The 17,832-nt window shown below is 37.8% G+C and overlaps 1 protein-coding gene across 3 annotated transcripts in view; it reads right to left on the bottom strand.

Moving 5' to 3' along the window:
- Positions 1 to 1,723: 1,723 nt before the first annotated feature.
- NRXN3 (neurexin 3) overlaps positions 1,724 to 17,832 on the bottom strand; it is a 1,044,813-nt gene continuing 1,028,704 nt past the window's right edge. For all 3 annotated transcript variants that reach the window (XM_075103635.1, XM_075103633.1, XM_075103634.1), the window contains one exon: positions 1,724 to 5,326. In XM_075103635.1, coding sequence (XP_074959736.1) covers positions 4,401 to 5,326 — 926 coding nt within the window. In that variant the 3' untranslated portion in view covers positions 1,724 to 4,400. The remainder of the gene's footprint in view (positions 5,327 to 17,832) is intronic.

The raw sequence follows: 17,832 nt of genomic DNA, 5'->3' as shown, positions 1-17,832 counted from the left end.
AGTAGTGCTTGGACTAGATGATCTCCAGAGGTCCCTTTCAACCTCAACAATTCTATGATCCTGTGATCAGCCAAAGACACGCAATAATCTCAAGCCTTTTAGGCAACAATGAAATCCCCTTTCTGACACTGTCATTTAGCCTAAGTAATAAAATGGTCATTAGGTGACAGAGAAAATAAAAAAAAAAAAAAAAAGAGCAACTGTAGTCAGAGGGTTAGGGTAAATCAGGCTGCAATTTCTTGCTTCATATACTATTACATAATGATATGACGTAGAACATGTTTCAAGACAAGCACTGAGAAAAAAAATGCTTTTCTCAGAACACAAACTGCTTGGTGATACGGAAATTTTCTGCAGTATTAGACAAGGCAATTAAGTTTAGACCTAGATGTCCCACATGCCAAGTGACTGTTCCAGTACTGGGAATATTAGGTACCAGTCATCACCCAAGAATTTCATTATTTTAGGAGGGAAGCAAAAGTGGGGTTTAGACCAGAACCTGTGGTTTTGAGGCTTGTGAGGATCTGGAAGGTGTTAGAACATGATTCACAAAAGAACTGGAAACAGTAAAACAAAAAAAACTCCTCACATGTACATATACATATATATTCTCACCCATGTGTAAATACATCCATTCTCACCAAACATGAGCAAAAACAATGTAGAAAAATCACAGGGAATATCTGAACGATCAGGTTATCCTGAGTCTAATCTGGCTGTAAATGAAACCCATGGAAAACTCTGCTCAAAAGAGCTGTGGATTCTGCCTATGGGAAAAAAAGAAAAAAGGTGAAGTCATCCTTGGTAGAAAAATGAAAGGGCTGTGAAACATTAATTTGGCTGACCTCCAGATTGCCTCTAAAAAGCCAAATCTTGCAGGTAGCTTGGGAAGATCCAACTTGAAAAAAACCACTACCATGAACTCAAGTTCTGCACAACTTGCTAAAGGAAGACAGGATATCGGCAATTTTGCAAGATGGCCAGAAACATAATAAAGCCCAGTAGGACAACAAGTGGCTGGCAGCAGCTGTGGTTGGGGTTTTGGGAGCTTCAAAACCTACCTGGAAGGAAGTGACCACCCAGACGATCTACTTTACGTACCTAAGTCTGATCCATAGCAGTCAAAGTAAACTATGTTCCTTAGGTAGTGCACGGAAAGTCATAGGTAAATTCAGAGGACCTAAGTTAGATCCTCACACAAAATGATGTGAATGCTTTTCTGCATCAAATTGCCTAGCCAAATCCCCAAAAGGTTTCAGCAACCTCAACACATCAAACAGAGACTCCTGACCACAGAAGAGGAATCCAGAAGCCCAGAAATGTGATGGGAAGAGCTACACACTTCAAAGGGAGACTGAAAGCAGGCAGCACATTAGAAAGGGCATACTACTTCAATGTCCTGGGTATGCTTTTATCGGAGGTTGGTGAAACCCATATTCCAGAGACCTACTCTTTACCCCACTGAGGTGGTGGCAGGGGACAAGGGGTTGGGAGTGGTGTGAGGTAGACTCCACAATCAAGTTGAATTTATGTCCCTGCAAAGGAAAGAATGAAGACACATTGGACTAACAAAAGAATGCAAACATGAACATGATTCTGTAATCTCTTGGCTAGACACTCCCATGCGATGGGAAACACCTGCTTCACAGACTCCTTTTCACCTTTAAAGGCCTGGAATTTCCCTGAAGTCTTTCAGAAATAAAAACCCAGCAACATCCAGGGCTTTGGGAAGAACATTTTATTGCTAAGCATATCTTTAAACAAAATGCAAATAAGAAAAGAAAAAGAATCAAAAAGGAAGAATAAAAATAAAGGGAAAAAAAGCAATAACATCACGATAACTCAAATAAAAATCCTGAAAGTTGTCCATAAAGCAACAGGGATATGGTAGAAGCCCACATACAGAAATGCACATGTTCCCAAAAACTGTCCAATAGAAACTTACACAAAAAAAGGAAAGTGTAAATCTTTTTCCCTTAACTTAAAAAAGGAAAGCAAAAAGGAAAGGAAGAAAGAAAGCAGGAAATCATTTCACAAGACTCCAAGACTCCAAGAACAGCAATCTTTTACAGACATCAAGATATAATCAACTTTATATAGTTTCGGCCAGTTAATTCATCTAAAATCGTGCTTTCATACCTCTTTAAAACCTGTCTTTTTTTTTTCTTTTTAGTATAAAAAATAAAAAAGGAAAAAAAAGCTCAACCTCACACGCACGCACACGCACCACACACACGCACACATACACGCACTGAAAATATTTGTTAACATGAAAGCATCTTCTCTAAATGTTTGAGAAGGCTGTTTTTTTAATTTAAGTTCCCATGTGCGTGTGTGTATTTGATGACACCTCTTCAAATTCAAATATTCATGCGACTTATAAACACCAGCAAGAGTAGATTTCTAAACCTAAACAGCTGATTAGTTTTCATCCGTATACAGAAAAAGTGTACATTTCTGATATTCCAGAGTTCTCAATCCATCTTGTTTTTTGTTATTTTTTCGCTCTGTCTCTCTCTCTCTCCCTCATTTGCTTTTTGCACATGATAGGCATGGCCGTCAAACCACCTGGCTATTGTTCTGTACAGTAAGATAATCCTTTTCACAACAACTGGGAAAATGTAGAAACCAAACAACCAAATTTAATAAATTAAATAAAAACAAAAGACATTCCCAATATAACCATAAAACAGTATATACGCCATCATGGTATCCATATAGAAATTATACTAGCAAAAAAAAAAAAAAGCAGTAAAATATGTAAACAAAATTTCAGATCTTTTTTTTTTGACACAGATAACTGTGACAAAGCTAAAACACACACTCTCTTCACATTTTAAGGTTTGCTTTTGTTGTGTTTCATGTTACTTTGTTCTTCAAGAACATTCTCATTCCACATTAAGACCATAACAGAACTTCTGTTCCAGTCGTCCCGTCAAACATACCATGATAAATATATCTGTGTGTATATATATTATACTATTAAATTCATTTTTCTTTATTATTTTTTGTGTGTCACAGCAGCTTTATTTATTTTCTTTTATATAAAAGAGAAGGAAAGGGGAGAATAGGGCAAATGGAAAGACAGAGATGATCTGAAATGTCAAGCTACAAAATTAAAATATTACATATGAAAAACAGTTTTATGTCAAAAGAACTATGCATTTTGCATTCTTTTACAAGTGTTTAGTTTTTCTGACATTTATGGGCCTTGTCACAAGTTGAACTCCAATGGTGTCTTTCTGATCTCTTTATTAAACTGATTTATTATTATTTTTTGCATGCACTGCAATCAGTCACAGAACCGGAACCCAGAGGAAGGCTCCTTTATTTTTGCTCGGTATATTCAGCTCAGAATGGTTAGCCATTTTTAAGCATTCTTTTTTGAATCTTCAAATCCCTTTAACCACAGTTTGGCTCTGCTAATGCATACTAAGCAATATTCTTGAATAAAGCCAATGACTGATCAGAACAGACCCAAACCCATCTATTCTTCAGTTCAGTTGCAAATACTGGAGCCAGATCCAAGGGAACCAGCTTTCCATGACAATTTTCTTCAGCACCACCCATCAGACACTTTCACTGCGTTGTTAGCAAACAACTTACTGCAAGACGACGGATTCTAGAGACAACACAACCAGATATGCAGAGTAAACACCATGGGTAGCTTTTGAGTTCATATATGGCAATAGTCTCTCTTTATTATGGATTTTTTTTTTTTTCTGAGATTTCTTCTCAACTCATGTCCTGGTTCACCCCCCCACACCATTACTCTCCACCCTTCCCTCCCACTCCCAAAAGTAACCAAAAAAAACCCAAACAAAAAAACAACCCAAGAAACAAAACAAAACCAAACCGAAAACCCAACAATCTCCAAAATCATTTATTCCCCTCCTCCAATCTCAAAAAATTATACGTATGCCAGACACGGCCAGATCAGTTCACCCAATATTTTTTTAGTTTAATAATGTTTGCATTTTTTTCCTTTTTCCTTCCTTTTTTTTTTTTTTTAATAAGTAAACTGAAAAATTATTGATACAGTCAGGGATCACGAACATTGTTAAAGACTCACTTGGAGATACGAAACAAGTAAGCCATGAAGTCTTCTACCTTTGCAGAAAGTTCAGCGGAGGAGGAGATTTGGAGACATCCAAGTTCACTAACAGGGCAGAGCTGTGCGCGCCATCTCCAGAACGCTAAGTGTGCTTTATAATACATTAGGGCAGAGTTTGCTGACTCCAAGCGATGACTGAGACATTAACAGTCACTGCTGAAAATTTTTTTCCCAATACTTTTTCCTACAAACGGTATCTCCCAATCTCATTCACTGCAATGGTTCTGATATTTCAGTTAAATCTCATTAAGTATTTATATATTTATATATAAATAAGTATTCTTTTTTACACATAATACTCTTTGTCCTTGTTTTTCTGTTTCTTGTGGCCGCTCTTTGAGCTCTGCTGCTTCTCCTTCACGAGCGTGCCGTTGCTCTGGGCTGAGTTGCTGATGTAGTTCCGCGTCTCGTCCACCTGATAGGACCCCTCGTCCCTGTTCCTGTACTTGTACATGGCATACAGGAGGATGAGGATGCAGAGGGCAGCAGCAGCCACAATGCCGACGACCATCCCCGTTGTGCTGCTCGACTCACGGACCACCTCTGAGGCCCCCGGAACCCGTCTGATTCCCGGCTCCGTGGGGTTTGCTGTGGGCACATTACGGAACATGGGGGAAGTGATTAGCGGGCTCTTCAGCTTTGTGCTGTCTAGCTCATAGGCAGTGGGCAACGGAAGCAAGACTATGTCAGGCTGGGGTTTGAGCTCACGGTTATTCATTTTGCCGGCTGGCAATTTGGGCACCATCCCAGTCGAGGACGAAGCTGTGGAGCGGATCAGCTCAGGGGACAAAGACGTGGTAGTAGTCCTACCAGTTTCGGAGACTTTGTTAGGTCTAAAGTCCTTGGATTCCCACTTGGGTGCGTGTGCTTTGTAGCCACCTTCGAAGATTGAAGTGGAAAGACTCTTATCTGTTACCAAGGAGAAGGTGGTGTAAAAATCTTCATCATCAGTAGGGGGTAGGTTAGAGTCAAAGGTTTCCCCTGAGCCATACCCAGATATCACCAAGCCATCATCATCACAACCATCGCTGCCTTGGTCCGACAAGCAAGGTAACCCCGCCTCAGAGGTCATGGACAGGGAATCTTTGGTGGTCTCAATAATGGTGAGGAGGGGGCGAAAGGTAGGGGGAAGTGTAATGAAAGGTGCACGAGTAGCAATAGGAGGGATATCTAAAGGGTCTTCTACAAGTAGAGGGATAACTAATTCACCTCCTGGGATGCAAAAGAGAAAAAAAAAGGAGATTAGTACATTTTAATAACACAACGCACCATTTTAAATTCACTTAACTCAAGGGCGATAGAGGATTTGGGCATTACAAAAAAGTGTCAGGGATCAGGTTTCCTGCCCTAACTATGCTACCAACATACTTTTCTGGGGGTGCCTTTCATTCTTCCCTCCCACCCTACTTTGATGTTGGTAAACACATGTTCCATTTCCTCCCTCTTTTAGCCTATGCTAGGTAGGTACAGTGAAATACTCAGAATTTTTGGGGAGCCAAAGAATTTTGGGGAGCTTTTGATTTTTTTAAGATACTCTCAAGTGACTCTGTGGATATAAAGTTTTGGTAGTGGTCTTTCTTAACCATTTGGTTACAGGACTGTTTAAATGAATTATTTTAGACTTTCATAGAGCAATGTTCTCCTAGATGGATTTTACAGTTCATCTTGCCAGTTTTTCCTCTGATTCTTTTACTTTAAAATAACATTGGTATTTCCTCTTTTCCATTCAAGTCTGTTCACCTTCCATAGTAGTTTATAAGGCCTTTCCCTAAGGCCTTTCCCACTCATCATTTTTCTTGATTGTTGATTTGTTTTCAAATTGTGCGAAAGTTCATGGAAGTCGGGGATGGAATAAGAACCAAGTACTTACTGAGGTCCATGAAGGTACAGAGCTGTACTCAACGCTTGTTCATCTCTTTTACTCTCTCTTTACCATTCTGTTCAACACTAGGGATGCCCCTTTCCTTGCATCTTTTGGGGCTACTAATGCATACTATCATCATCTTTGGTTCTTCTTGATATTCTTTTACTACAATTTGAACAAAAATTACGGTAGACTTTATTGTGATTGATAACTGTATAAGGACTCTCAGGACCCGAATTAGCACTTGAGCCCAGGACTGTACTGCAGAAGTTGTCCTCACACATACTGTTACTTCTTGATACACAGATAGCTACACCTGTAACTTTTGTACCTTACCACACTTTAAGCCACAACTGAAACAAGAAAATCAGTGTATCATTTCTAAAATTTGGTTTCTGAGCAGCAATATTGCTACTTTTAGGGTAGTAGTCCTGTTTTGTCTTTATATTGTAATATGACTACTTCTTTTGAGCCTACGGGTAATTAATAGTCCACTGTTTTATTCTGATGTGGAGGTATAATTAGTTTATCTAATTAATTTAGTTCAGATTACATAGTCTTCTGCTGACATACAGGTCACCGACACTTTTTTAGGGTGAGCTATATTGCTTTTGAAAGTTTGCGTATAAATTCTCCCTTGGGTAATTTTTCTTTGGCTAGCCAGTTAAGTTAAATATAAACTGAGGAGTGCATCTGATACCATGAGTAATCATCTAGATTTGTTGGAAGGAGTGAAACTCAGTAAGAAGTCTTTCTAATGCATGGAAAATTTAGATTTATACTCACCATTGCTTAAGGAAAGGTATACAAAAGGAATTTTAGCTTCTAAATAAATAATTCTTTTACTTATGTGTTAGTAACTGCTAATGTACAGTTTGGCATTGTTACAATGCTGAATGGCATCAGGGTGAAAATTCTGCTCTCTCCTATCTACACTACATATTATATGCACTTGTTTCCTATTGAATACTGGCAGTAATATCCACAGGAGTTCTATAAAGAATATGGTCTAAAATCATAATCCCTTCTAAATATATTTGGAAAGCAATATATTTGAACAAATTACATATTGAAGATAGCAATATACTGAAAAAGGTACTTAACGGTTTGATTAAATCTGGATAGCTGAAATAGCAATATGGCTTATTCTTATCCTTAATGAGAAACTAAGTGGTGACACAGTTTAATCAATTGAAACAGTGAGATTTATCTCAGAGGTACCAGGGTAGAAATTAGGCGAAAATAAGAAATGTGGTACTTTATATACTAGTTTTAAGCTAAGATACAAAAAGGGGCAAGTTGAACACATTGTTTAGTTTTCTAAGGTTCCTCAGCACGTTCATAGCACTTCTGTTACTGGACAGAGGACGAAGAAATAAGCATTGTGTAAAATAATGCCAATCTCTTCAAGCTACGTATCTTCAAAAAAATTATGTAAAAAGCAGAAAGTGGAGTCTGCCAAATGGCTGCATGGCGTTTTGTGCTCATGCGTCTGAGCTGTTTTCTGTGCAATGTAGAAACTAGAGCATATAATATGATTTATATGTGTCCAGAAGCCCTATCCACAGCTAGACTAGGGCATCTATAATTTATGCAAACAGGTGGTCTCAGGATAAACTTGAAGTATGCCTCAGAGGGTAAGATCACCTGTGAGTCTGGTAAAAAATGAATAAAAATAATAGCATTTAAGTGCACATTACATCAAATTGCATGAGTGGGGAATGTAAGTTCCAGAAAGTCAGGGACAGGTAGTGTCCCTTTAAATGATTTTTCAAGATCGGTGTTTTGCTGTGAAAAGTAGTATTCATCTGTGATTTTTATTCACCATCTGTGATACCCAACTGGGAAAAAATCACGTTGGCAGCTTTTAATTGCTCATCTAGAGCTTTGAAGTGCCTTTTTTCTTAAAATCTATTATACTGGCACAGAGCATCAGTTGATTTGCCACCCACTGGGGCAATATTTTGGGCAGTTTTCTTCCAAAGAGAAATTCTTTTGGTCCTACTAATGATTGATTTTCTTGAAGGAATCAGAAATATCTTACTTTTAATATGAAGATCTTTCTTTTACCCCAGTAAACCTTGCCTTTAAAGCTAGGTCATAGGTTATAGTTCTACAGTTTTAGTTGCTGTTGCGGACTTGAGCCAATGATCAGGACTACTGCAACTATAAAGACGATCATGGTCTTCCTGAAATGTTAAGAAAAGTTGATAGAATTGCTATGGTAAGTGAGGTTTCACATAAGTGATGGAGAGCAGACTGGAGCAAGTCTGTTGGATGGAAGACAATAGGACAGAATCAGGAACGAGTTTTACAAAGTTTTAATCTCACAATGTATATGAGAAGAGAAATAGCTTTCACACCAGGAAGAATGGATTAACTTTGATTTCCCATACAATTATTTAACCTCATCTCTAATTTTATTCAAAATTGTCCAATGATCCTTACTGCATCTAGGCAGTTTACCTGCTTCCTAAAGAAATAAAGATACCATTAAAGGTCCTTCATTAGGAATCACTTCTCCATCAGGGAATTCATCTGTTACATTTACTTAAGACAACATACTTTTGGGGACTATCAGGGAGATGGCTGTAAGGGTGGCAATGATGCTTTGAATTTTTTATTTTTCTTTCTGTCTGTAAGAGAAGAAACTGTGAGATTGAAAAAAGGCTGTGTCGGAGAAGGTAACTCAGAAAAAGCACTCTGTGTATCAAAGGTGGCTTCTGTTTTATTGGTATGTTAGGCATCTATGCAAAACTCACAGCAAGCTAGAAGTTGTAGGTCTAATAGGATGCAAGCAAAATGACTACTTCTTAGGGTATGTGAATTATATAGGAGTTAAAACATCCTTTAAAATGGCATGATAAAAATGCCACTCAGTCTAAAAGAAATGTGTTATTTAAAGTTAACAGGGAATGTAAATTCTGAAAAGCTCCCGGGAAAGCATGAGAAAGATGATCAACAGTATCTATGGAGGGGAGCAAGTGCAAACCTTCATATCATACCTGCAAACAGTTCTGTTACTGGTACTACATTTGTACTTGTAAAAGACACAAGGGGGAGTCTGATGACAGGCAGATGACCAGTGTGCATGCAGGGGGAACCACCTTTCACAAAATGACAGCTGAAGCAGCAGGAAGCTGCCCAGAGCCAGCGGTCCTTTGATGGAGAAGTGGTGCCTCTTGTCCAGGGTCCCAAGTTGGTTTAAAGGTAAGCACTGAAAGACTTAAAACACAAAGTGCCATTTGATTGGCAAGAATATCTTACATGGGATTTGGATCCTGAAACGTTTTCTGTGGAAGGCAAGTGCTTTAAAGATTTGCATCGCTAGAAAAGCTAAAGAGGAGCCCCTGAAAAATCTTACATCACAACTTTGAAGAGAAATACATTTGAGACGGGTTTTATATTTGTATTTTCCCATCTGAGGTTTTTATTTCCTCGTGGTGTCTACCATTTTTTCAATTGCAAAATTAATGCTTTGCAGCCTTGAATAAAACTTACAGTTTTAATTTCCAAATTGTTCTGTCCTTAAAAAAAAATTAGCAAGGCTGCCACCCATTTCGGGCCATGGCTTCAAAATAAATATTCATATTTATTTAGACTTAGGTTCTGTTTGTGGATTTTATGGGCTGTTTCCTGGTAGTTACATGTTTCTTTACCCCTTTTTTCTGTTGGCTGTTAAACACCAGTTAAGGGTGTTCACTGATATGCTGCAGGTTATGGATTACTTTAGCAATCCAAAGATTTCACAAGGATTTTCCAGATTTTTTTTTCATACGCTGTGCTTTCTCTCCTAAGCAGTGAATGGATGTTTCCCAAACAGAAATATGTTTTTAAAAAGCTTCTGTTGGCAACAAAATGAATTAAACAAAAGTGAAACAGATAAAATGGTCTCCTCTGCAATGATATAGATGCAAAATTAGTTTGCCCATCAACACTACAGTTGCAAAAAAAATTACTGATCAGCAAATTGGAAGCAGCAATGAGAGAACTGAGGTCTGCGAGGTGGGAAACCTTATACTGAGCAGCCCTGTGCTCTGCTTCGTCTTCTCATTCCACGAAGCACAGTGTGTATATATTCCTTAAAAGTTAGCCTTTAAATCTAGCACATATAGATGTGCTATTTTCACGGAGTTGTTAAACTACCAAGATCATTGGGGATATAAAAGGTCTACTTTAGCCTTGGAGCTGCTCTGCTTTTTGCTTTATGAGTGTATTTATAGATATATAATTCATACCTCTGGGGCTGATCTCCAGTAAGAGTTCTCTGCCACTGGAAAAGACAGAGTGTTAAAAATTTAATAGAAGCCTTATGAACTGTGAGGATGTTGTGGGCGAGTCATGAATGCAGAGGGCACCAAAGAAAAAAAGAAAGTAAAAAACCCAAAACCTGAAAAATTGTAGCAGCCGTCGGCTTTCATCTTTAGAGCCACAACTTCTTTGCTGGAGTCTCAGGCATCAAACTGATACAGAACAAAAGGCACACAAAAATGAAGCCTGAAAGATTAATCTCCTGATGACAATAAGGGACACACCCTTATCGTCTCTCTCTTTTCCAGCTGTGGTTGAAGTTCAGAACTTTCAAATGCCATCCATAAAGGCTGCACAACTCATCCATTTCTGCAGGCACTTGAAATTCTGCATCCAAAGTTTGTAATATTCATTCTATTCTCATGCTGTTCCTCTTATGTTTGACTCCACTTTCAGTATGAAATACTTGCCGGAGAAAATAATTCCTTACCTTTTCCCCCTCTGTATCAACACAATAATTCTTTATTAAATGACTGAGTTCATAAATTTTAGTCTAGTGGTATTTTAGTTATTTCTCCTTTGAGTCCTCTGAGGATAAAAAGGGGAAATTATTCAGAACATAGTCCCTGATTCACAGGAAAGATGATGCTAACACAAAACCTAGCAGATGAACATTCTTAATATTTTCTACTCTCTGCAGTCTGATTTAATTGCAATTGACAGCCAGTAGTAGAGAGAAAAACGTCACTTCCACAATGGAATACTGCAACTTTCTGTCTCAAATGTCTTCTTTTCCTTTCAGAGTATATATAGCCCTCAGAGCGATTAGATAAAACTGTATTTCTGGTGGAGCTGGTTGAAAAGCATTTCCTAAGCCCCCCAAACTATATTAAAAGACATTAGTTAGTGCAGTGCTTCCTAATAGCCCATGAGCAACAGGAAGGTACAGAGTTTGAGAGATCATGAATCCCATGTTAATGCTGGGCTGTGTTTCATTGCTGTAAATTCTTGGTCACCTTCATGCAGCGTCAGTGAAACAAATATTAATACCTTCCAGAGAGGACCTGACCATGGCTGCAGGCAAGATTCTAGAGTAAAACCAAGTATTTTGGTGCCCCGACACTGAGCTGCTCTGAACCAACTGAAACATGCCCTCTTCCATTTCCCATCGTTATTTTAAACTTTTATGATTAATTGGTGACAACTTCCTACTCGACATAATAATTTTTTCTGTTTTCAGCATTATTTGTTCAAGGGACTTGATACTTGAATCTAAAATACCTACTGAGCAGCAATGGTGAAAACATAAGCGCTTATAAGGAAGTAAAGCTTTTTCTTACTTCTTCTCATTGCTTTTTGAAGAAATTAATCCAAATCTTTTTTGAAGCAAGCAAATTTTAGAGATTCAGGATGTGAGTTTCAGTGGGAAAGTGTCTGCCAAATGTACCCTTTCTGGATGATATTAGCAAGCCTGATACTAGTCATAATATGACGGGTGTATTTACCTGGTAAGAGTACACTTGAGAGTATCATTTAGACTGGACATCAGGCAGATAATCAGCAATGTAGAAAACTAATAGAAATAAAACACTTTCATAGGAATAAAGTAGGAATGATGTAAAGCTGCAGTAAGAAGACCCTGAGAGCTACCAAAATGTTACAGACACCTCATCGTTTTTGACTTGACATGAAGGCTACACCACCAGGCTACATACAATTTAAGTAGCATGAAAGAAAGTAGCATTACTGGTGATTCACTCTGGGAAAGGGAAAGGGGAAAGAAAACTGTAAGAGGGACTGAGAAAGAATAGGAGCAAACTACCACAGGCTCCTTCATCCCCTCCTATGCAAAATACAATCTGGTAATCAACAACATACAAAGAGCACATAACATAAAGGCAAATACAAACTGATTAAAAAATAAATAAAGGAACTTATACATTTTTCCTAAAACACAGCCATATACTAGAAAATAAAAATGCCACAGCAACAAGGTCAGAAAAAGGAAAAACATAACAAGTCATTCACTGTATCAGCAAAAGAAAGATTAAAACCTACGAGAACTGAAAAAAAAATATGAAAATCAAAAACATTATTTCCTTTTAAAAAAAAGTCATCAAAAATACAGAAAAATATTTAGAAAGCATACCACATTGATTTCATAACATTCAACTTACATCAACAAATTGCCCGCATGTTTTTTGGCATGAAAGGAAAAATTTACAAAAGAAAGTTGTGTAAGAATGCTCTTGGACAAGTAGCATTGCCACATTCTTGTAACTTGCTTTTTTTTCGTTGTTGTTTCTTAAAAACTTTTTTAGCAAAATGTTTATTATTTCTTAATATAATTGTTTTACAACAAAGGGCGATACAGGGAGGCAACAACACATACATCCACACCACATAACATGAAAAGAAAAAAATCTTGCACCTTAACAAATTTGAACTTGTTTTTTTTTCTGCTGTTTTTGGTTGTATTTTTTAATCTTATGTAAAGTCGTTAGCATATTACAGTTGAAAAATTCTGTACATTTTATAGAATTTACTTTTGCTTGTTTGCATATCTACATATATAATGTTTTTCAAAAAGCAAGGTTTGTTGCTTTTTTGCCTTTTTGGTCAATTTGATATATATTTTTTTAAACATTTTCTTTTTTCTATAATTTTTGTGTGTGTGTGTTTTAAGGAATGGATGACTGCACATAAAATTTTAACAATGCTAAAGAAAGGGGTGGTGGAGGGGAACTTATGGGAAGTAAAAATGCCTAGGGTGGATGGAGTGGGAGTGTAAAAATCTATGAGTGTACTACACAGGAGATGAAGATGATGGGAGTGAATGTGTAAGTCAGTTGCCATGTCCATGTAAGGGCGGTACGGAGTGATCTAGCAGCATTAGAGCTTCTGGCTGTAAGGAAGGGATGGGCAATATACAAAAACAAATGAGCATATTCATGCCCATCAACAAAAAGAAAGAACAGAACTCTAACATTGACAATCTCACAAACCCTAAGCTGCAACTTCTTCAACATGCAAGTTACAAAAGATTAATAATTATAGTATTAATATTTACATTTTCATTATAGGTTCTCAAATTATAAAAACAGTTAAAACTTTTCCCTACTAAAAATAGCAGTAAAATACATAAACTAATAATAATATAATAATAATAATAACCAGAGAGTAAAACAAAAAAACAAGGAAACTAGTTTTATGCATTGAAATTAGAACAACTTCATCTGTAGCTACCCACAGCCTCCTTCTTCTAAGAATCATTTTTTCTGAAGTCCATCAAATTGGCATCAGTGTTCTCAATAATTTGAGACAATAATTTCTGGAGCACACCAAATTTGAATATAATGACTGTGTTGGCACACCCCTTCCCCACTCTCAGATTAGATTGCTTTTATATTCAGATTCTCTGGAGAATCTCAAAAATACAGCTGTAGGATTCTGCCAGTGAAGTAGTTCCTTATTTAAAGAGGGAAATAGAGGGAAAAATTGCAGAAAACAATTCATAACTCTTTTGTTTTGGGTTTTTTTTTCATTATTCGATTGGAACAAACCAAATCTAAGATAGAAATTCAACCATTGAAAAGAAATACATCAAAATATAACTATGTAGAGATATACTAAAAAAAAAAGCAAAAAGTGAGAAAGAGCGCTTTGTTCCCAGGAAGAAGGGAGATAAGAACAATTGTGGGGTTTTAAAATTTTGTTTTTAAAGCAAAAATTATTCCACACACTTTCAAAGATGAACGAACCAGATGCACACATTGAAAGGAACAGACAAAGCAGTCTAGGGACACTTTCATCATTTGGATATTTTGTTGTTAAGAATTGGATTCTCTTCCCTCCCCTCCCCCTCCCATTTAAATTTCTTTCCAATTATTGGCCAAAAACCCCGCCACCCTCTAGTGTTGCTTTTTTTTTTAATAGGTCTTTATTTTATCACTTGTTTTTAAAATAAACATAGAGAGGAAAAAAAAAGGACGTGCAGTTTGGATGTACGTCATAAATAGACATAGAAAAAGATAGGAGAAATTGGCTGAGATCGACAAATGGGTTATATAATAGCTTAATTTTACTGTAGGATGTTAATAATAATGCATGCTTAAAGTAAGTTGCATTTAGGGAAAGTAGAAAAACAGAATAGCAAGCAAGGACTTGGGGGGGGCGGGCAGGCAGAGGAGGGTGGGGGGACCAGGGGGTGTACCATCCATGCCTCTCCAGAAAGGGCAAAGCACATTCCAGCAGGTTCTCTGCATTTCTGGGGGAGGTCAGAAGGGGAAAAGGGTGAGGAGAAATCGTAAGCTATGCTAGGATGCACTTTTCACCCTTACTATGACCTTGTATTTGGATCAAACACTCAAAACCCCAGACTCCAGCCCTTATTCTGGCCCTAACTCTCCAGGGCATCCCCAAAATGAGTGGCATTTATTTTTCTGCCTAGTCAGACTGGGCTTATTCCTGTAAGTGCTGACCAGCTTCAGCAAAGGGTGAAGAATTAGTTCTTACAAACACACTCTGCTATGCTGGAAAAGGCTATGGCTGCTAGCATTAAGACTGAGACTAGTTTCTCCTATGCTACAAAACAGTTTAAAGTTTAAGAAGATCTTCTGATCAGTTCTGAGTCTTTACCAAAACTGGATCCCAAATACTGTATGTCCTAGAGGGGCCCTTTGCTTCCTCTGAATTCCCAAGGTGACACATATGATGTCTGTATTTATCTTGTATAAAGATCATCATCCTGACATCAGAGCCCTAAGAAGGAAATTGTCACCCCAGCAAAACAACCTGTTCTGGTTGATGTTTTAGGAGAGGGCAAATATTATATATGAACGTTTAGACCCTGCCCGCAATGGATCTCTCTGGGAGATGGGAGAAGCAGGCTGTAAACACTGCATATACCTTAGCTTTCCATCAGGAATCCAGCAAGACCATTTCATAACCCACCACAAAGGTCATGCCACCACCAATCAGTGGAAGTGGGTGGCTATCTTGAGCTTGAATTTCTGGGAAGAATGGGGCTATCCACATGTATATGTGGCCAGGGGAAGTTTTGTATAAATATGATAACAAACAGGTAGGATGTTTTGGTACATATTGACATGAGGAACAATAAGATCTCTAAAGCTACTGAGAGATCAGTATTAGTTCTGAGGAATATTAAATAAGCATAAAAACCCACAAAAATTAAAGATTGTTTTAAAATGCAGTACTGGAAGGTGCCCAGGTCTGAGAGGAGTTATATGAGAAGATTCTTAACTCCTACTTCAGAAGTGATGAGGTTGCGCTGACTACCAGCACAGTGCATCTGTGGCTGGAATGTACCGTGCCTTTGCTGGAAGACTGCACTGGACCTATCTCCTATATCCCTTTGGAAAACATGTTAGGAAGGGAAGAGGGCCAACCAAAGAAGAGGAAACCTGGTCAGGGTGATCTCAGGGACAGAACATGCAGGTCACAGGAAGAGAAACGTTGGTCTACATAGGAAATTTTGGGGATTCATTTGTGGATCAGAAAAGATTGACTAGGAATAAAAAAATAAATAAATACAGGAGCGAGGCCTTTGCAGACCTCAGTGGAGATTTTTATTTGGTAAGGTTTCAAGGCTAGTGTCCCTGGACACCACTCCCTACCAGGATTCTGAGCCTCTGGTTTAATTATACTTAAGGAGTTTCACAAAGAGGCATTTAAGCTTTGAATTTTAATCAGTATTTGTCATGACTTGCAGCTGGATTTTCAGAGTAGTGAAATATCCCCCTTCAGCACATTAGAACTGAGTGCCTTCTCTTTGATGCAAAACAGACTGTAAGGCATGGGTCTGGTTGCCAACTGTGCAGTCTGTCAGACCACTCCAACAAATACTTATGCCCAATTTGATGATAAATGCCTAACTCGTTGCAAGAGGGTCTGGAAAAGCCTTTTACTGCCTGAAAGATCAAAAGAGCTAAAGAACCACAACTGGAGCCGAAGACACTTAAAGAGATGACAAGATTTTGTAAAGGAAATCTTGATGTTAGAGTTACGAGAGGATTTGAAGGGTGCTAAGCAATTTTTTCTTTACTTGGTCAATACAGAGGTGCTTGAACAAAAGCAGAGTTCTTTGGAAAATCTGGGTCCAGCAATTTCTGCTGAGGCTAGGAAAATCTTCTCCAGACTTCTAAAAAATCTAGCTGATAATAGTCAAAACTAGATGTCCTAATTTGAAATTAGATACTAAATGTTTCCACATGAAGCTACACAGACAATATTTTATTATTTAACAAATTAGCAAAATATTCCTCAGAACAGCAAAGGTTAAAAAGTATAGCCACTGCAGCCTTCTTTTATTTTCAAAAACTTAAAGTCATTTGAAGGACTGGGAATAGAGACATGTGTACTATCAAGGATTGCAAGTTTCTTGTTTGAAGGATTAAGCCAAAATAGCCAACTTTTTAAAATGAAAAAATACACATTTTAAAAGGAGACATTTTTACAAAAAGCCCCTTGTTCAGAAGCTTTAATTATAAAGTTGTATTTTCTCTCTTTTTTTTTTTTTTCTCCAAGTTGCATTTTAAAATGCTGCTGGTGAAGGTAATGCATATTTCTGTGTGTGTTAAAAAGCAAGATGATAGATGGCAAATCAGGATCTAGGGATGCACTGCTGTCCCCAGGTTCATATTAACCTCTGGAACTTCTGTGTCTTCTACCACTCTAGTTCTCAGGCTCCATCAAGCTGACAGTTTATCTCTTCCCTAACATGCTGAACCCCATGTTGAGTTCTGTGCACTGCAACACAACTCTATCAATGTATCTCATTATAAACCAGATGTACCAGCTGCTTCTTCTGACCTAGTTGTCCAGCTATACTGTTGATGCACTTCAAATGTCCAGGATTCCCTGCTGGCCTAATCATGCATCCCTCCTTATTCAGGATATTTTTTCTTTCTGCATTTTTATGTGCCATAATTGCAAAACAAGGATGAGGCCAGGAAATTGGGGTTTTTATTTTTTGTACTTTGACCTAATTAGAAGGGGACCCAAGACGTACAGTGCTAAAAGGGAGCATGCATTTCACCACTACATAATCTAGGCTTCCAAACTGCTGTTACCTTTGTAAGTTTACTTTATATATCAGGCAGCACCCTTTTAGGGTCATTTAAAGCCATATGCGTTGGGCAAGGATACTAATGACACATACTTCTAAGCAGCTGATGCTATCAAAATATCAGTGAAAAGAAACAAATAGAGAATTTTCAATGAACTGGAAAGTGTTCATTTTTCTGTAAAACTTTTACCTACAAAATAGAGAAAAAGGTACTGTTAGCTATGCATCTGCTTTTTGCTTCAAGATGTGTTGACAGCATTTTCTGCTCTGCATAGAATATTTTGGTAGCAGAAATATATGTTAAGTAGACGAGGGGGGAAAAAAAGCCCTGTAAAAATCTCCACTTTGGGCATATGTCTGTACACCAAGGAAGAGGCTTCCCAATTTCCAGAGATTTCACTGTAAAACAAATATATACACTAGCGCAGGCTAAGAGACTTGGTTTTCTCCTTCCCCCTAAACTGGTTAAATAGACTCTACAGCTGTTTAAGAGTTAGTGAATTTACCTCTTCC

Source organism: Phalacrocorax aristotelis, chromosome 9, assembly GCF_949628215.1.
Source record: "Phalacrocorax aristotelis chromosome 9, bGulAri2.1, whole genome shotgun sequence".
In the NCBI taxonomy this organism is placed as follows: Eukaryota; Metazoa; Chordata; class Aves; order Suliformes; family Phalacrocoracidae; genus Phalacrocorax; species Phalacrocorax aristotelis.
This window is presented reverse-complemented; position numbering and strand designations above follow the sequence as displayed.